Raw genomic sequence first — 20318 nt, 5'->3', positions numbered from 1 at the left:
AGGAGAATCGTAAATCCACCTCCCCGAGAAACGGTAGCTAGGTCGAGAGAATTCTGTCAACCTAGCACTGTCTACACAGGAATTTAGATTGGCTTAACTATGTCGCTCAGTGTGGATTTTTCACACCCCTGAGTGACATATATGGGTCAATCTAATTTTCTAATGTAGACCAGCCCTTATTGGTGGGAGGAGGTGTGTGGAAGAGTTTGCATTAAAGCTTTGTCCTTGTGTGGGTGCTCCAGTGAGGCTCAGTACTAGTACAAGGGGCTAATCACATGGATCTGCTGGTAACAGAGAATGCTTCACAGCGTGGTAATGTAGGAATTGAATTGCCAGACTAGATCGGGCCCATAGGCATCTAGTTCAATATCCAACAGTGGCCCGTACCAGATGTATTACAGATACAAGAAACCCTCTAGTAGGCAGTTTTGGGACAACCAAAATCCTAAATATTGGGAGTAGGATTAAGTCCCCAAATGACTACCGGTTATTTTCTATAACTTCCTAAAGAGGTATCTAGCAGAACTGCAATAAACAGAGAATGTCTGGAGATTCAACTCTTTTATTATGGAAGTCTATAAAATAGCCACATTGATTATTTTTTAAGATCACAAAATACACAACATCCATTTTAATATGTGACACATAATATTATATACACATTAAAAACCACATGACTGAAACACATGTTCACACGGCACCAAATTCATAACCAAAAAATCCCCACAAGTGCTTTTTCTTAAGATTAAAAACAACTGCAATAAAAACATATTAATATTTTTTCCAGACAAAGTTTACAATAAAGAGAAAAAATTCATATCTTACTAAATAACAAATATTTAACAGCAAAACTTTTATACTAAATATCTATTTTGAATTATAACAAAAATAGTACTTATAATAGTTTATAAAGACAGACCAAAAAAATTTGTGTATAAAATAATATTATAGCGAATTGGACTGTGCTAGGAAAAAAAAATTCTGAGATTCAAAGTGCTTTATTCTGCAAACCCACTGCAGCAACTTTTTTTTTAGTCAAGTTATATTAGTTAGGAATGGTAAATCAAAAGCATGATCTATTTATGTCTAGATAAAATACACACACACACACACACACATATAATAGATAGATGTATGCATCTTACATTATCTCTCTCCGGTCATTTATTCATTCAAAAGCGTGTTTGGTTTTTATTTTGTAATGAAATTTTAAAAAATGAAAACCTTTCACTGATCTCCTGAGACTCCAATGCCCTTCTAAAAGTATCTCAGAAAACACTTTGCTAATGATTATTTGACGGGGTTTGATCTGAAGTCAATGGAAAAACTTTAATGGACTTCTGTGGGGCCTTTTATCCCTCCCTACCCTGCTCTTCTCGTTACCTGTGGCCTCTCACTTCTCCTTCCCTTGTCCTCTGTGTTCCCACCAAATAATGTTTTCAAAAAGATCGTGGGGTTGCAAGTGGCTTTTACAGACATCTTGAAAACAGAATTTATCAAGGCCTGAAAACTGGGTATGACATATAAAAAAAGAGTGGTTCTCTAGCTTTTTTATCCTATGGACCATCTCCACTCTCAACGCCCTCTTCTCCATGATTCTCAAAATTTTTCAGTGGATCACCAGGAAATATGTGGAGACCCACAGACTGACACATTTCTAGCCGGGACAGGAAATGGCAGAAAGTTCACAAGAAAGCCTGATCTTGTGAAGTTTCCATCGAAAGTTAGACCCGGAGAGTGTGAAGACCCAAACTTGGATTGCAAAGTTTCTGAGTGTGGGACATAAGCCTGAGCCACACATAGGTGTGGAGGATTTAGGTCTGTGTTTTGGTTCAAACAGCCATAAAGATTACGGGCTAGCTGCCAGATCAGAGTCTGGATCTGAACTTCAGAGTTCAGAGGCTACAGCGTCTCGGTTCAGGCCAATCCCTGTTCAAATAAAAACCTGCTATGAAATGGCCACAGAGAAATTATAGAGCAGCAAGCCTCAGAAACGACCACATTAACGCTGAGTCTCCCAAGTCACATGCACTCATGGAAGCAGAGCTCATATGTGTGTGTGTTTGTCAGTCTATGCGCTTCTATATGATTTTTGGCAGCATAGTTTAAAGTGATGATTAAATCTTTAGTGTCTCCCCTTCCAGGGAACTGCCAAAGTCTTTATTGATCCTGGACGGATGAACAGCTGGCTAGAGCAGCCTTCAGCATCTTTCACTCAGCACTGCCTTAGAGCCTTCCACTGACTCATCCCAGTTTTCAAAAGCCACACCTGCAAACCCTGCACAGGCCTGGTGGGAAGCTCCCACCCCTCCTTCCTTCAGATTTCAGCTCCTCTGACTTATCCTGCCAAAAAACGAGCCGCCCACCCACCACAGTTTCATTGGCACTCAGGTCGAGGGAGTTCTCAGCTCTGGCTCTTGTGTTTCTCCTTCTCTGCCCGATGAACTGTATGAGGTGCCCCTGTTACAGCAAATATATCCGAGAGAGAGGGTGAGCACACTGAAAGGTCTGTATAAAGTCAGTGCTTGCAGCTCAGATGAACAGCACGCCTGTCTTGGACAATTGCGAGAGAGATTTCTCTTCCCTGAGACTGCCAGTCATTGACCATGGCCGCTACAAAGTAGAAGCGGTACATGTGGTTTGCCTGGTGTCAGCTGCCAAACCTGTGCCCTGCCACTAGTAAAGCAAAAAGAGATGTTGCTCCTGACTCAGGGCAGAAGTGGTGAGTGCCCACCATGCCAGCTGAAGCAGGAATTGGGCATGCTCAGCACCTCTGGAAAAAAAAAATCAGACTGGTAACTTTTTAAATTTCGAGATGGCCCTGAACCAAAACGCCAGATCCAAACATGTCTGAATGCTGAGAATCCAAATACTACAATACAGGCCTTGCTTTCTTTCAGAAAGGAACACCCCCATTTCGAATGGGACTGGGCAGTATACGAAGTTCCCAGTGTCTCTAAAAAGCCGTTGCATTGATGGCAGCTCACATGCCCTGACAAACACTCCCAGGACAGCTTCTCACTTCAGCTGGATGTCACAGAGGGAAGGGTTAGCTCAGAGGGAGCCTTCCACTCATCTCCAATACTCCTTAATGCAAGCACCTCAGTGGTCAGGGGACAGTGGCAGCTTTGGGTGTGACGACCAGTTAATTTTTGGAGGCTTAGTTCTGCAGCGGTTCCATGAACAAAACAACTGCATGCTCTGAGCCACGTTACTTAGCAGCACCCCAGTACAGTTTATGAAGTACATGTGGTTCAGAGTTCAGTGCACACACCGAGGGGCCTGAGAGATCCGGAGAGAAGGCAAAACCAACACAGCTCACTGCAAAACTTGGGGTTTGGGAGGGATCAGACAGGGTGGGGGTAGGGGGGAATGGACAGTTACACACATGCCAGGTAGCAGCAGCAGGCAACTTCAAAAACGTACACGTCGGAGACCCCAGTTCTACTCTCTGAACTGAGATCAGCTCACGCTGAAGCAGGTGAGAGATTCCCAGCAGAGGGCAGAACTTGGCCATTACTTTGTCCCACAGTACAGATCAAATGGCTTGTTTGTTCACAAAGCATAGGCAGAATAGAACACCCTGTCCAGCTGACCCTTTAGTGGCCCAGTGGTCCTTGCAGCAACACCAGTAGCCATGCCAGAAGCCAAACTGGTGCCGGGTTCAGTTTCCGTGCCGTTACCCAGAATGCACTTCCCAGCATTTGTGAGCAGGGGCCGCAGTCATCTGAACACAGAGTTCTTTTCCCCACATGCTGTGAGAGACAAATCAGAATTGGAAAGTGTTTAGAAGGGTTTAGGGATTGGGAGTGGGGGGGGGATTTGTTCTTCGTTCTCTCCAAAGAAAGCAAAACAAAACAAACACTGTTATCACCAACTAATTTAACACTGTTCAACAAGATCAAAGGCCACCAGAGGTAGCAGCCTGCCATCAGATCTCGACAACACCTCCTGGCCTTGTTTCAAGGAGACGAGTGGGGCAGTCAGACCTCTGATCGCTAGCTAATTTCAAAAGCTTTTCCCGCAGCAGGCATCCTCTGCCCTCCTCCTTGCAGCAGAAAGGTTTATATATATATAATATTTATATACTGTGTATGGTCAGGCAGTCCCAGCTCTACTAGTGTTTGAAATTCTTCTTAAAACAAAACAAAAAAACCAAACCAGCCAATCTCCTTGTACTTTCCCCACAGAAATAACAATCGTTTTGGCAGCTTTGCTGTGGGAGAAAGTCTCGACCAGGAGGTTCTGCAAGGTTAGTGTTGTGGAGAAGCTTCTTTTCCTGTTTTCTCCTTTCGTTCTGTCCCTTTTCCCACCCACCCCCATTGGCCCTCCCCCGGTGAAGGAAAAGTCAGCTTACACTGTCGCCCCCAGCATGGCTTCTGTCTCCGTCAGGATCTCGTTCTGATTGGAATCCAGTCCGAAGAATTTGACCTTGAGTCCATCGACGGGGTGGACCACAGGGACCAGCGTGATTCTAGGGAAAGTCCTGGTGGCTAGCTCGAACCGGCTCGTGCTGGCCAGCTCAATGGCTAGCGCCTTGAGGAAAAGCTTGGCCAGGTGCTTGCCGAGACAGGTCCGTACGCCCCCGCCAAAGGGGAGGTAGTGGAACCTGCCGTCTTTGTCTTCGGTACGGTCTTGCCCAAAGCGGTCAGGATCAAAGACATCCACGTCCTTGAACACCGGGGCGGTGTCGTGTGTGTCCCGGATGCTGTACATGACGCTCCAGCCTTTGGGGATCTGAAAGCCCTACAGAGAGGGAGACGGGGGAGAGAAAAACAAGAATGTGTCAACGGTAACATAGCCATCCACAGAACGAGACCATGCGAGCTGGGCGAAGCCGCTGCGCGGGTGAGCTGAGATGCTGCTGATACTGGGGACTCTGTTTGAGATCCCCAATCATGAATAGAATATACTGACGGCTTAACGTGGAATCACCCTGCCTTGGGATTACGGTAGGACTGTGGGGTTATCTTTCTGACCTGCTGGGGAATCAATTATCTATTTGTATTGTGGGTACAATCCCCATTATAGGCCAAGACACAGTTGTGCTCAGCACTATGTAAACACAGAACAAAGACACTTAAGAGGACTTCGGTCACTGTGAAAGTCCTTCTGTCGGAAATATTTTTACCTACTAGCGTTACATGTGGTATCCAAGATATCCAGAATTTAACGACAGAACAACTTTATTTTTCCCAATGTGTTTTCAGTCCGTGTGATCTAGTATGTAGGATGCTGGACTGAAAGTCAAGAAACCTGGTTTCTCTTCCCAGTACTGCAGTTCTCCTGCTGGGTGACCCAAGCAAATCATTTCTTTCTCTGTGCTTCTGTTTCCTCTCTCTTCGTTTATCAGACTTGTCTATTTAGACTGCAAGCTCTTTGGGGCAGGAACTCACTGGGTGTCCGTACAGCACCTGGTGTAATGGGGCACTGACCTCGCTGGGACCTGGAGGCACTATCGTAATACAAGCAAATACTAATTTGTACATTAGTGAATGTGAATAGTCAGTTCTGAGGAGTCCTTGGTGGAGTCCAGCTAGGCTCCAATCCAGCAGACACTTCGCCGCCAGTGCAACCTTTTCTCGTGCGTGCAAGTGGTTGCAGGATTAGAATCTCTGCTTCCCTTGGTGTTTGCGTGGGTCTTTCCCAAGAACAGGAGAGTGAATTTGCAAAAGAAAAAAAAGAAGTGTGCCTATAAAAGCACAAGGAACGGCAGAGGGCGGCTGAGGCAACTGTAGAACATAAAACTACTTCTAACTCATTTTTGAAAACTAGCTAGATTTAAATCACTGCCATTCCTTTATCATTGTCCCTCTTTTATTAAATCTGGAGTAACTCCATAAGCTTTAGATTTAACTGGTGAAACAGACATCACCGTCTACCCCATCATATGGCAAAGGGGAAAACTTTTCTCCCATCTCTGCTGTTATCCCTCACATTATTCAGAGCTCCCCAAACCAGTGTCCAGATAAGCTGTATAGTAGTCCACAGCATCACCTAGTCACATACACACGTAGTTTCACACACCCATAATGTGTGAGTGAATGCGTGGGTGTGCTGAGAATGCACTGATGAGGGGAAAAAAGGGTGATTTATCATCCCCTGTTTACTTGAAAAGGTTTCAACCTCAAATCACGCCGTTAGCAGGGTTTACTGTGACTGACGGGTCTCAAGATTTTCTTTTGCTAGCACAAAATTCCCTCCATTATGATGAGTAATATCCCTGTCATCCAAAAATTTGGAACTGCCCTTTGCCCCTTTCCCCCGTCACACCCCAATCTCTGGCTTCAGAGATCGCCACATGTTTCTCTTTTAGAATATCAAACTTTTCTCCCCCTTGATTGCCTGAAAGTTCTGGTGCCAAATGATGGGCTAGATTCTGATCTCAGTTCCACCAATGTAAATCCAGAGTAATTGCACTGATCTGCCAGCAGTATGACTTTAATTTGTCCTCTTTGCGGGCCAGATCCTGCCTAAATTGCTAAGTGGCTTGCAAGTCACACCCAAGAGTTGTGCTATTGTGTGCAACCCCTGTAATATCGTGGTGCACAAGTCAGCCCAGGAACGTGCGTGAACGTGTAGACTGGGGTAGGTAACCTATGGCACACATGCCAAAGGCAGCACATGAGCTGATTTTCAGTGGCACTCACACTGCCCCGGTCCTGGCCACCGGTCCGGGGAGCTCTGCATTTTAATTTAATTTTAAATGAAGCTTCTTCAACATTTTAAAAACTTTATTTACTTTACATACAACAATAGTTTAGTTATATATTATAGACTTATAGAAAGAGACCTTCTAAAAACCTTAAAATGTATTACTGGCACGCAAAACCTTAAATCAGAGTGAATAAATGAAGACTCAGCACACCACTTCTGAAAGGTTGTCGACCCCTGGTGTAGACAAACACAAATGTCCTGTGTGCGATTGGGAAAATGCTTTTGCATGAATGAGGTCAGCTGATCTCCTCCTAAAAAGGAGATTTCATATATTGCAAAAACTTTCCTCTTTGAGAGAGCCTTTTACCACAGGTCAGATTCACAGTACGAACACCCCTTCTACTCCAAACCCCTACCCACTCACCAGAAAACTACCCCAACCAAAGCTTTGATTCTGAAAAGGGAGAAGAGGCAGAGACTCCATAAAGTCCACTGGGGAATTCACTATTGCTATTGATTTTATGTGGAAGATGCTCAGATGCTACGGTGATAGGTGGCAGTATAAAACCCCAAGACAGATATATTATGTCTCTAGATCTCCGGTGTTTCTATGACCTCCACTGCTGTGAATGCATTACTATACTACCATATTGGCTGGATAGTTCTGTTATGGGAGAACTTTCTATATAAAACTCTTCCACCCAATTTTCACTTCCTTATAATTTTTTGAAAAATTCTCCTGGGGGGCGGGGTGGAATTGTCCATGTTTGATCTCAACCCACAACTGACTTTTTTTAAGCTTCCCCAACAGGCAGATTATTCTACAATTGACTATTACAAGGCACCTTTCCTTGACACATCCGGTACAGGTAGCCTTCTACATGCAAGATTCCCCAGCGACTCTGATGGGAGCTGTACCCAGCACAGCTCATGTGCCTTGCAGAGAATGCTGGGACACCCTCTCATTTAGATTGGATGTGACAAAGGGAAGAACTAGCTTGGAAGGAGATTTATGGAATCAGACCTGTGGTCTAGTAGAGTAGTTTCTAGGTCCCTTTGTTTGGAAGTTTGAGCGAAATCTGTTCAACCATTTTTGAGTTATGCCTCAACATTCAGACATGTTCACTGATAAGCACGCAAATTGTCAGGTGGATAGTTCTACATCCCTACAGGCCTGGTTGCAAAATAAATACTATATATATATATATATATATCAGTTTCCAGCTTTCAGAAGTTTTGTATGTGGTAGAACCTTTCACTTACATTTAAGTTTGTAAGACAGATTATACCTCCTACATATATATATATATATATATATATATATATATACATATATAGTAATTGATTGTAGCACATGCTACATCTCGTAATGTTCCATTGATCAATGGACTGTTCGGATGTTCTTGCAGAGTAAGGGCATTCTACCTGGATGACTCAGCAGCCTCTGTGGGTTAATGTTGCAGATCCACTAGACTGCAACTTCAGCAGCGCAAGAGTGAGATCTGGTCTGATTTCATGAGCTAAGCAGGTCTGAGCCAGAACTGTCATTGGATAAGACACCTCTGAGGGGAAAAAGCCAGGGTGATACAAGCATAGGCGAGTCAGCAGAAAGTGGTCCTTTAATAACAAGAATTTCCGCTATAACCTGGCAGTTCATCAGTTGGAAACGACAGAGGAGGAGAAAGATCTGGGTGTATTAGTCGATCACAGGATGACTATGACTCACCAATGTGATGAAACAGTAAACAAAAAAAACCCCACAGATGTGATCCTAGGATACATCAGGCAAGGTATTTATGCCACTGAACAAGGCACTGGTAAGACACCATCTGAAATATGGTGCACAGTTCTGGTCACCCATCTTCAAGAAAGAGGAATTTGAAGTGGAAGAGGTGCACAGAAGGGCTACTAGGACGATCAGGGGACTGGAGAGCCTGTCTTCCAAGACGAGACTAAAAGAGCTGGGCTTATTTGGGCTGAGAGGGGATCTGATTGCTCTCTCTAAGGACATCAGCAGGGTAAACACCCAGGAGGGTGACGAGCTATTTAAAATAAAGGACGAGGGTGGCACAAGAGCAAAGGAGCATCAACTGGCCAGGAGTAAACTGAGGCTGGAAATGCAAAGAAGTTTTCTAACCATCAGAGGAGGGAGGTTCTGGAACAGCCTTGGAATAAGAACAGGGGCAAGGGGAAACAACCAAACTGGTTTGAAGATGGAGCTTGAGAAGTTTATGAACGGGATGATATGACGGGGTGACCTGCGATGGCAGCGACTGGACTCAGTGATCCAGGAGGTCCCTTCCAGTCCTACATTCTTTCTGAGTCTGCACTCAGCCCATGCCCCTGTGTAGCGCTGTGCCGTTGGAGGGGCGGTCTTGCATTTCTGCTGAAATGTAAACCCAGGCCCTAGTGCTTATGCTCACGTCAAGATCCAGCCAAGCTCCAGTGTCAGAACACTTGGGAGAAATATCCTATTCCCTAACACCCCTTCCCCCGTACTTTAAAATGGATCTGGCACATCTTGCCCCCTTGTCCTACACTTGTGTAACACTGGCCTGCACGGTTATAAAACCTGCCAGGTTCCGCCCCAGAGGTGGCTGTATTCCAGTGGGAAGGTGCAGAGATTCCTGCCTGCGTCTCTATAAAATACTCTGAAGCCCCTTTTCAGGGGAGAAGGTGCACAAGACACGTCAAAGCTCCTGGGCTGTTGTACTCACGTCCAGCTCGAAGGTCTGCAGCACCGTCCTGTACCCGCCGGAGATGGGGGTGAAGAGACGTAGCACCTCCTTGATCACGCAGTCCAGGTAGTGGAGACTGCTGATGGTGTCCAACCGGAGGGAGCCCTCGCAGATGCAGCCGTTGTGCAGGATGCCCTTGCTGCGGAGCTCTTCGCGAAGCTTCTCCAGGACCCCGGGGTGCTTCAGGAGCTGCATGATCAGAGAGGTGCTGGCGCTGGCCGTGGTGGCATAGGCAGCAAAGATCAGCTCCAAGGTGCCATCCTGAAGGCCAAAAGGAACCCTGGATTATACACTGGGAAGGTCACAGCCTCAGGTACCCGGCCCCATGCATCACGCTGCTGCAGTACGTGCTTCATATGGGGCACATGCTAAAATGGATTCATGTCCCAGCCGTCCACTAGCAGAAGCTAGAACCTGGCACAGCTGGAAGGAGTTTGGTTTAGCCTCAGCCTGGTACCCAAAGAGATTTTATTTGCAACATACAATTTGGCACAACAGGAAAGCTTTCCTCAGGGCTGCTGCACGTCAACGGGGTCACCCATGGGAGGTGGCGCAGAGCAGAACTGCGGGGCATTGGCAGCGCTGTCAGGAGAACTGGTTGGAGGAAGCTCCCGCAGTACTTAGCTTGTACGCCCTTAAGGGCAGGGATCTTCTCTCCAGGGCGCGTGTACAGAGCCTAGCACAGTGGGGCCCAGATCCCTGAGGGAGACCTCTAGGTGCTACAGGGGTTTACCAATAAACCACAACAAAACTAGCTCTCACTGTGCCTGGCTCAGTCTCCCGCTTCCGTGAACGTTACAATTCATCCTCCCCAGAGGAAGGCCACACAATGGAAAAAAAAACCCCACCATCATCAAGACGAGAGGCGGCTGAGGGCCACTGGGAGCTTGTACAGAGCCGCGAGCTGGGGGCAGCGGAGCCTGGATCCCCAGCCCAAGCCGTTAGCGTGGCAGCCAAGCTGAGAGGACGAGGCAGCCAGCAGCAGCCTGGGGCGGATCATTTCTTCCTTCCCCGTCACACGACGTAATGGGCTTGGCTGCGTTTCCAATCCCCCGGTCGAGCAACGTCCCAGCTCCTCCTGCAAGCTGCCACCCCGGCTCGCAAAAGGACCTTCCCCACCCCTCCTGCCAAGACAGGACGACTCGGGAACAGCACGTTCACCAGTCGCTCTGTCCAAGGCTCCTGCTCAAGTCACTTAAGCTTTCAGGGATTCTTTCCCAGCCGCTGACTAAGCCGGAGGGAGACATTCCCTCTCTGCTTTGGAAGGGGACTCGGGCCCAGCCCGGCCTTCTCCCTGATGGAACTTTGCAAAGTCCAGTTTGGAAAAGAAAAACAACAGCTCCTGTCGGGGCTGACGCTGGCTTCCTCCTCCCCCCGCTGCGAGAGAACACAGGCAGCCCCTCCCCGCACAGAGAGCAGTGCAGCTTCAGGGGGGTTTCCTTGGCACTTACCAGCATATGAACACCCCCTTATCTATCTGCCCCTAGAGAAAAAGGACCAAACAACATCCCTCAGGCATGCCTGTCACGCACACAGAGTGCCTGACGCTCATCTCCCTTACGCCAGGGTCAGCCCATTGACTTCACTGGAGTGATTCCTGATTTACACCCATCTACACCATGAATAAGCTCTACACCACGTCTGACCTGCGCCGTGCCACCCCCTGGAGAGCAGCCTGGGTCTCCTAGGCCTGTCTCCTGAGACTGCTAACAAGGGCCTGGGATGGGTTTGCACTGGTGCCCATGGTATCAAAGCCTCTGCCCCCTTGCGAAGAATTCCAGTCTGTACGCAGCCTTTCCGTGCCAGCTGCAGCCGGACGGTGGGCTGATGGCTCTGGAGGTTTTCAAACAACCACCACCCCTAAAGCACTCCTGTCCAGCATTGTCTTACTTAGGGTTCTTCTTTCTCATGTGGTCTTTACCTCCCTCCCCCACAGATTTAGCATGCACTCAGGGAAAAGGACAGACTTCATGCCAAAGGGAGCAGAGGGTACCCCACATGATGTGCTGCCTGGTCAAAAATATCCCCGTTCAGTTCGTTTACGTGTCACGGGAAGCAGAAAGGACCCCCAAGATTCTCCAGTGGCATTTCTTTCCTCTCCCTCTCCGCATGGCCCGCCCTGCAATTTATAGCTACTTACTGGTTTTGAGCCAATGTTCAATCCAATAGAAATAAATAGCCACACTGCAGGGCGTTCCTGGGGGTTACCAATGGGCTAGAAGGAGCTGATAGCCTATGATGTAGCTTACAGACCCTGGGCAGTCATTAACTGAGTGTAGGGTGAGGCTAGTGGTCCAAGCACAGGCCTAGGCACCAAGAACGCCCAAGTTCTAATCTTGGGCCAGACACAGACTCTCTTCCCTCTCAGTGCCTCAGTTTCCTAGCCTGTACAATTGAGGATAATAACACTGATCAGCCTCACAGTGGCACTGTGAGGACGAATTAATGTTTGATAAATGCTGGAAAAGAAAGCGTGCCACTCTGTAATAATAATATTCCCCAGAAATGATCTTCCCCAAAGCCTGGGATCTGCACATAAATGTGGCTCTTAGGGAAAAGAATGGTCTGCTGGCACTGGGTTTGAGCCACACAGCGTCCAGGCAGGTGCTGTGCAAGTGCTTGCAGATAGCTTTGCTAATACATCCCTGCTATGCCAGCCCCTGGGGTTCTCACCCCAGCTCTGCCAAGGCCCCTCAACCCGGCCGTTCAGCACCCTTCATTAATCCAGCCCTGAGCCTCCACACAGCTCTGCTGCTGCCTTTCCTTCCCTGCCATTCTGCCCCTCGGTGATCCCAGCTGGTGCTGTTCTTGAGCAGAAGCTACCCGCCAGTCACAGGGAGTGGGTGGGATGGGCACAGCCGTGGGAGACTGGGGAGAGCGAAGGAGGAAACCGACCCAAACCAATGGTGACTTAAGGGAGGAATTGACCCAAGGGGATGCACAAGACCCTGCTCTTACCTTCAGCTCCTGCATGGTCAGCTCTTTGCCATGCTCCTTGCCGCTTTCTATCAGGATGTCTAGGGCATCGGAATAGTCCTTGCCCTGCGTGTTCTGCAGCTTCTCCCGAATGGCTTTCTCCAGCCCCTTCTGCAAAGTCTCCCGAGCTCGGATCCCCTGCAAAACAGCAAGTCGTCGGTCCATGAAATAGCCACTCAGCAGCCAGGGCATCACAACGGTTCCTCGGCTCTGGGGCTCCCCGAGGAGTCGGCGTGAACGCTAAATGAGTGTTTAATTGGCCCACAATTAATCAGTCACCAGAGGGAGAAATATAGATGGCCAGTGGGACAGAAAACCTTTACTGACAAAAATCTGGGAACGGCTGCGCTACTCACCACGGATGGAAGCTGTGTGGGTCATTCCAAACTCATGGGCAGCGGCAGCGCTAGAGACTGGACTATTGGCAGCTGGCCCAGTGGGCTAAAACCAATGCAAACACAAATGGCTTATCGTGCCCACGTTAGCCAGGCTAACCTGGTCCGAGAACCACTGCCAGGTATGTCCCTGTTCCATGCTAGAACTGAGCTGTAAATCCCGCTGGGGATCTACTGCCAGTGTGGCTTCTGGGAGACTTCTAAAGGCCAACGGTGCGTCGGGACATAGCAAGAGGCGTATATTGGAACCGTTTGTGCTGTTCCACCAGTGACCTATGCGCTAATTCAAACAGGAATGAATTCCTGGAAACCCTATAGCCTGTGCTATGCAAGAGGTCAGACTAGGTCTATGACTTGTATCCACACTGTTCCTATCTAGGGGCCGGATCTGGTGAAAGAAGGCCTGTATTTGGCATTGGGGTACCCTGTTGCAGACAAGAACTGGGCACGTATGTACCCAGTTCAAACCACTTGTATGCATGGAAACAAACTGCTTTACAAGCATGCTGGAAGGAACAAACAGCTCTTAGAACAATACAATTCTCTGTTGCAGACAAGGTTATGCCAATCAAATCCTTATCCTACCCCCACAAACCAGCCTGAGCTCTGACTGCGCCACATGACACACAAGCTAGCTATTTGGGGAATGCTAGAGAGTCTTAAAAAAATACTGGGACTGTTTCTTTTAACCTCACCTATAAGTGCCTTAGTTATCATGATTCCAATGAAATGTCAGACTTCAATGCCGCAGCATCACTAGATAGAGAAAACCTGCCACTTTTGCAGGGCTGGATCTTGCATTTGGGGAGGTGCGGGGAGGAAACATTTCTGAGGAAGGTTAATTTGTTTATTTATTTTTTTTAAAGACAACTGTTGGAAGTTGCTTGGGGGGTTGAAATCCTAGAAAAATCAGTCCTGGGCAAAAGTCTCTTTGACGTGAGTGGCAAACTCCAGATTTACCCCAGTGCAGACGAAGGCCCCAAATATGCAAGATACCACAAAAGTCTAATTGGCACCACTGTATGAACGTCGTGTTTTAAAGTGAGAGCCACAACAATTATCCCCAATTTTTGCCCCCCCTCTCTCCCCACTCCTTGTCCTTTAGGAAACTTTACCTCAAAGGAATGTATCCAATTCCTCTGAAGGAGTTCTCTTCCCAAGAACCCAGTCGAATTCCCAAACTAGCTCTCTCACTAAAAGAGTCTCAGCTTTGCAATGACACTGTGCTCTTATCTAGTGTTTTGTCTGCAGAGCATCTGAAAAGTGTTTTAAAAGGCAGGTTGACAGCTGTATCCTCAACTTTAGGGCAGGTCAGAAAATGAGAAATATTGCAACGAATTTCGAGAGAAATGAAGAATTTTCATTTCTTTCTAATTTTTTGGGGGCTTTAGTTTATAAAAACTGATTTTTTTTCCCCCTTAGTGTTTCATTCAAAGACTGGGAAGAAGCTAGAAATTAGGAAAAGGCCGTTCTATCCCCGTTCTATCCCTTTTCCACAGGGGAAAAGGCGGGGCAGAGCGAGGTCAAAGGACATGCACTCGGACAATAATGGCAAAGTCACACGCCAAAATAACCAGAAAGCCACCACCTTCTCCTCCTTTATATTGAGCTGTACAGCTCCTAGCACAAGGGAACCTTGATTGGCATTCCTAGGTGCTAGCATAATGTATGGATTAACAAGGAAAGCCAAGCACAGGATCTCAGGCCCCTGTCCACTGGACCTCACTGCCTTCTCCTTCAAGGCCAGAAATTTCTGGTTCCTTCCCACCTCCATCATCTAAGCGTGGCCCTCATCACTGCAGTATCTGAGCACCTCCCAATCATTAATAGATTTTATTCTTGACATCCCTGTGTGACAGGGGGCTGAGGCACACAGAGATGGGGAACTGAGACACACAGAGATGGGGAACTGAGGCACAGTGACTTGCGCAAGGTCACACAGGAAGCCTGTGGCAGAGCCAGGAATTCAGCTCAGGTCTCCCGAGTACCAGTTCAGTGCCAGATCCACTAGATCATCCTTCCAAGCTACGCTCAGTGTCGCTAGCTCAATGTCATGTCCATACGTGGTGCTAGAGGACCCTCTTACCCTCCTGTAGCCACTGAAGGGCAGATCCACGGGCAGCGAGAAGACATTTTCCACAAACTGCTGGTAGACCTCGAAGAGACGGGTGAGCTCCTCATCAGAGATGCAGAAGCCCAGCAGGACCCGGATGGCCATGCGGAAGGTGAGCTTCTGCGCCTCGTAATAGACGTTGATAGGCTCCGGGGTGCTGCTCCACATCCGGAGCGTGTCCTGGATCACCAGCTGGATCTTCGGGAGGTAACTCTCCAGGGCTTCGTGGCTGAAGATTTTGGAGAATACCTGCAATACAAACCATACATAGATAGAGATGAACCCAAGGTCTTCCAGCCTTCCCTAATAGCCCAGTATTGCTTGCATTAAATGGTGTCTAAGGGCACCAGTGGAGAGCAAGGAGCCCATTATGCTAGTTGCTGTGCAGACACGCAGGAATACAAGATCCCTGCCCCAGAATGCTCACAGTCTAAATAAGCAAGACGGCAAAGGGTGGGAGGGAAAATGACTTCCCCATGGTCACTGAGTAGAACAGTGGCAGAGCCAGGAAGACAACCCAGTCCAGTGTCCAATTCCAGAGCTTGCCAAAGACCCTCCAACAATAAATCCTCACATGGGCAATCCTACAACCACCAACTAGTATGTCAAGCCCCAGCGCTTAGCAGTGACCCTACAATAACAAAGCAGCATGTGAGCAACCCTACAATAACAAACCAGTGAGAGAAAGAAAGAGAGAGAGAGAGAGAGGAAAGTCTATGTCAACAGACAGCATTCTTCTAAACTCTGCGATTGAGTCAGCTCTGGAGTGGACAGACCCAGCTCCCCCTTCTGCTACAGGGCCTGTATTATTGTGCGAGGACCCCAGCAATGCAAGGAATGTTCTCTGCTCTCTCCCTGCATCCCTTCCCCTCTGCTATAATCCCAGTTGGCTAACTCCACAGCACACGCTTTCATTCTGACCCCCCCGCCCTGTAGCCCAGAGTGCATGGGTGGAAAAGCGCTGTTTGTTTACTTTTTATTAACTCTCACCCACGCTGCCACGCTCCGGGCCTCCAGGAACCGAGAAAACAAAATCAAATCAAGCCCCCATAGAGGGAAGCGCGCGCCAAGGTAAAGGTCAGACGAGACGGCGCAACCTCCTCCAGCTCCTGCCGAGGAGATGAGAGGGCTTGCCGGGAGGGAGAAAGGGAGGGGCGGGTCCCCATTTTATCAAATTTAAAAAAAGAAACCCCCCGGCCAAAGCCCCTCCAAGAACGTAACCTTTCAAGCTGTAAATGTGAGAATTTCCCCCGCAGTCAGCACTGGAAGGGAAAGGTAACATTTTCCTGGCCGTGACCCTGCATTGCTAATGCTCGGCGTCGCTCGCTGGAGTTTGTTTGGTGAAATAACACCCCTGGCCCTTTAAAGCCTGGCCCTGGAGACTCAACAATCGCTGGTTCATAAAGTGCTCCAGTCCCTACACGTACTGACCTTCACGCGGCGCGCTGGGCGACAGGAGGGGCTTTTCCCTAGGAGCAAAGAAAGAAATGAAGGAAGAGCCCCCGGGGCCGGCAGGCTTTGTGGCTGTTAATAAAAAAAAATTCTCCAGCCAAGAGCCGGCGGGGGAGGAGGAAAAGCAGAAGGGGGGATGAGAAAGAGCCGAAAAGGGCAAGAGAAATGGATCGATCTTGTCCTGCTTTCTGGAGCGCGGAGCCTGCCTGGCCCATGGCACTTTGGCTTAGTCTATTTTTAAGCCCTGGAAAGAGACGTGTGTGGGTGGGTCAGACACATTTCTAAAAACCATAGCTAGTAAACCTGACAACACTGCAGCCCCGCCAAGCCCCGCCGCCAAGCCCCCCCTCCCCCACCCCCGAGATCCCCAAATGTCCGGGCTGCACCGAACGAAGACGAGGCCTCCCCCTGTTCATGCTCCTCCAAGATCCACCTGGGCCAGGGCAAGCAGGGAGGAGAAAGAAATAAACAAGCGTAGGCCGGTTCCAGTAGCTGGGAAAGAGACATTTCCCTGGTGGCCGTGACCGGGACATCGGGCTTTGATACGGCGCCAGGTGCAGAAATGTTGGCGGCTCTTAGTGATTGTTGGCACCCGGAGCCCAGGCGCTACTGCGCGGTGGAAACCTCTGCCATCATAACGCAGAAAGGGAAAGAGGGGTGTATTTCTGCCGTCCCCGCCTGGTACCGCAGACAAATTGCTAGAGCTGCCTAAGGAACCCCCAGGGAGAAGAACCAGTGACAAGAGTGGCCAGGCAGATGCCAAAGGTTCAACCCCCAGGCTCCTTCTCTTGAAAGAAGCTCAAGCGATCTTGGCTCTTCATGATGTTGTGTTGAGGGAGAGGAGATTTGGTAAAGCAGGATATGGCCCAGCAGCACAGGCCTGGCCATCAGGAACTCCTGAACCCAAATCTCCAGCTGTTGCATACAAGCAACTCCCCTAGAATCAGGCCCTGGGCGTTCTGGTCCTGGTTCTGACACTGATGCTTTACGAGAGTTTGGACAAAACATTTAACCTTCCCCATGCCTCAGTTTCCCCCATCTGAGACACGGGACTGATACGGCATTGAATGAGCTGGGGTTCAGGCTCCAGACTGGGACTCCAGACACCTGGGTTCAAGTCCCTGCTCCACCACAGACTTCTTGTGTGACCTTGGGAAAGTCACTTCATCTCTCTGTGCCTCCATTCCCCATCTATGAAATGGGGATAATGACACTTCCTTCCTACCACCTTTTTCTCCTGTTTTGCCTATTTAGATTTTAACCTCTTCAAAGCCGGGACCGTCTCTTACCGTCTCTTACCCTGTGCAGCCCCCAGCACAATGGAACCCTGATCTCAGCTGGGGCCTCTAGTTGCTACTGGTGTGCAAGCAATAAACCACAACAGTGTGTGTGTGTGACTGCACACCACTGCCCTTTCCTGGGTGGAATCAGGACTGCTGAGCTGTGTGCCATAGTCCCCTTACTGTGCCTGTGGATGCATGATTCTCCTGCAGGGAGCACATGCTTTGGATCAGGAGCCCCCAGTTCTACCCCGGGAGCCATCACGAAGCTGCAAGTGATCATGGTTGTGCGGCACGGTGGGAGGGTTAATGTCCCTTTGAAGGCGAAGAATGCCATCCAGAGCGCTCAGCACTAATGCGGAAGACGGCTATTTGTATAGCTGCCTCCGTCCTACAGTACTTTTCAAACCCTGGCCCCTCAAGGGATCCCTTCTATTTCACCCCCACCGGCAGGCTGGCTAGTGACGCAGAGCGACACCGCTGGGAGTCCTTCCCATGTTCCATTGGTCCATGGCCAGTGTACCGTAAGATAGGGTGCAGCACAAAACCAAACTGCTCCCCCCGGCAGACTCACTGGTACCTTCGTTAGCCACCCTGGCAACCAGACCAATGGATTATAGAGACAACTCCCTGCACACCTACAGGGCAGGTTTGAGGCACATTGGTGGGGTAGTGGATGAGGGAAGCTACCCCGACCACTGTCCATGCCATACCTATTCTCTTGCATACACAATACCCCACCACCACCACCACCACCAACAGCTACGGTCCTGGCAACTCACTACGCAGCCAATATGCAAGGCGTTCTCTCCAGTGCCCCAGTGATGTCTGTCTGTATAAGAAGCAAGCTAGGTAGAACTGGATGCCTGGTGCAGGGCAGGGCACCCCCAGACCCGAAAGCACACTGGGCAATAGGGGAGGTGCGAATGCAGGAACATAGGGACGGCCAGACTGGCTCAGCCCCAAGGTCCATCTAGCCTAGTATCCCGTCTCTGTCAGTGGCCGGCGCCAGCTGCTTTAGAGGAAGGTAACCTGGCGAGAGGCAGCTGTGGGATCCCCTGCTCCCAGAGCACAGCCCCAAGTGCCTGGAGAAGACGGACTGATGTCGTCATTGATCCCTGAGAGTTGTGCAAATTCCTGGGGCTCTAAAAGCGATTTGTGCCAGAAAATGCAAAAAAAAAAAAAAAACCCCACACAAAAATACACCCCGCCCCCGCACGAACACCCCGACACCCATCACCTGCCAAAGAGATGGGGCGGGTTAGTCTAGAGATCCCTTCCCAACTCTGAGGAGAAGGTAGGTGGCTACTCTGACACTCAGAGAGTTGCTCCATTGTCAGAACTGGAAGCCCACCTCTCCTGCCTACCGCTCTCTTCTTACGTACGTCGCCTCTTTGTCTCCCAGCAGCCAGAGGCAGGATACACCCACTGAGTCTTGTCTAGCCCGTCTTGCTGCCAACGAGGGTTTGTTCCCTGTTGTACAAGATGGCCCGTACCCAGCACCTCCTAGCTCCAAGGAAGTTTGGCTGGCTGGCCCAGCCACTCCCTAACTCAGGGTATATCAGGATTCACTTGCACTGAGATTTATCATGGGCTCGCCTCCAGTGTGTTTAGACTCAGTATTTACGCCTACACCTCAAACAGCTCCCGGTTAGCCCTCTGTAACCACCCTGGCTCCTTAAAATACTTCATCTCCGTCCCCGCTCAAGCCTCTTCTCTCAAAACTAAATAATCCCACTTGCCAACGTGTTCTTCTGTACATCCCCCTCCCTGGCCTGGCCCCCCTTCCAGCTCACCAAGAACTCTCCAATGCAATGGAGCAGCTTCCCAGTTGCAAGGGGGATTCAGTCCCAACAGGTCTCTCCTTCGCAAAGGCTTCCCTCCCTGCTTCTAGGCTAAAATCCCTGCGCCCTCTAGTGAACATTTGTCGAATAGCTCTGCTCTTCTAGGCCCGGGAGTCAGGGAGGAAGGGAAGGTTAAAGCACAGACGGGAAAAGGAGGCAAAGGAGCCTCCTTTTTCTCAGATGAATTAACAGCAAAAGCTTCCTGCCAGCAAGAGCTTATTAGGCTGCAGGATGGTCGCCCAAGGAAAGGGGAGAAACCCCCTTTGCAGAGTCATGTAAAGCTAGAGTAGACAGGCCCCCGAGGCATGGCCTTAGGGAACAGCCCTGCACTGCCAGGGGAAACCGGACGGGCTGACCTGATCTATAACGATCTATGGCTGATAGGAGAGGGACCTAATTCCAAACTCACCCAGGCCCTGCCCGATTCTCCACTTAGGGTGACCAGACAGCAAGTGTGAAAAATCAGGACAGGGCGTGGGGGCCAATAGGCGCCTATATAAGACAAAGCCCTGAATATCAGCACTGTCCCTATAAAATCAGGACCTCTGGTCACACTATCCCCACCTGGAATCCACACCTTAGTCAGGAGGTACGTACGTCACTGGGTTTTAGACCCAGATTTATTCCCCTACCTTGTGCTACACAGGTCTGCTGTGATCCTTGTGGCTTGTTAGTCAAGAGCTGACTCTGGAGTCAGAAGGGATAGAAAAATGCGTACTCCTCAAAGAAATTACTTACCCCCCACACACGCATGCACCCTTTCGCCCACGGATCAGAAAGAGAGCCCACCATCCAGAATGCGGATTAACCGACCCTGTCTGGAAACTTCCGATTACGCCTCTTCTTGCAACAAAAACAGGATA

The 20318-nt window shown here is 49.2% G+C and overlaps 1 protein-coding gene across 1 annotated transcript in view; it reads right to left on the bottom strand.

The window, feature by feature from the left end:
- Nucleotides 1-546: 546 nt before the first annotated feature.
- Nucleotides 547-20318, bottom strand: part of LOC123371844 (cytochrome P450 26B1) — a 38851-nt gene continuing 19079 nt past the window's right edge. The window contains exons 3-7 of the mRNA XM_045019712.1: nucleotides 14853-15128; nucleotides 12354-12509; nucleotides 9375-9656; nucleotides 4358-4746; nucleotides 547-3755 (exon numbers count right to left, since the gene is read on the bottom strand). Of these exons, the coding sequence (XP_044875647.1) occupies nucleotides 3680-3755; nucleotides 4358-4746; nucleotides 9375-9656; nucleotides 12354-12509; nucleotides 14853-15128 (1179 nt within the window). The 3' untranslated portion in view covers nucleotides 547-3679. The remainder of the gene's footprint in view (nucleotides 3756-4357; nucleotides 4747-9374; nucleotides 9657-12353; nucleotides 12510-14852; nucleotides 15129-20318) is intronic.

The sequence above is a fragment of the Mauremys mutica genome, chromosome 5 (assembly GCF_020497125.1).
Source record: "Mauremys mutica isolate MM-2020 ecotype Southern chromosome 5, ASM2049712v1, whole genome shotgun sequence".
Taxonomy (NCBI): Eukaryota; Metazoa; Chordata; order Testudines; family Geoemydidae; genus Mauremys; species Mauremys mutica.
The sequence above is the reverse complement of the archived record's forward strand: the minus strand, read 5'-3'. Positions and strand labels throughout refer to the sequence as shown.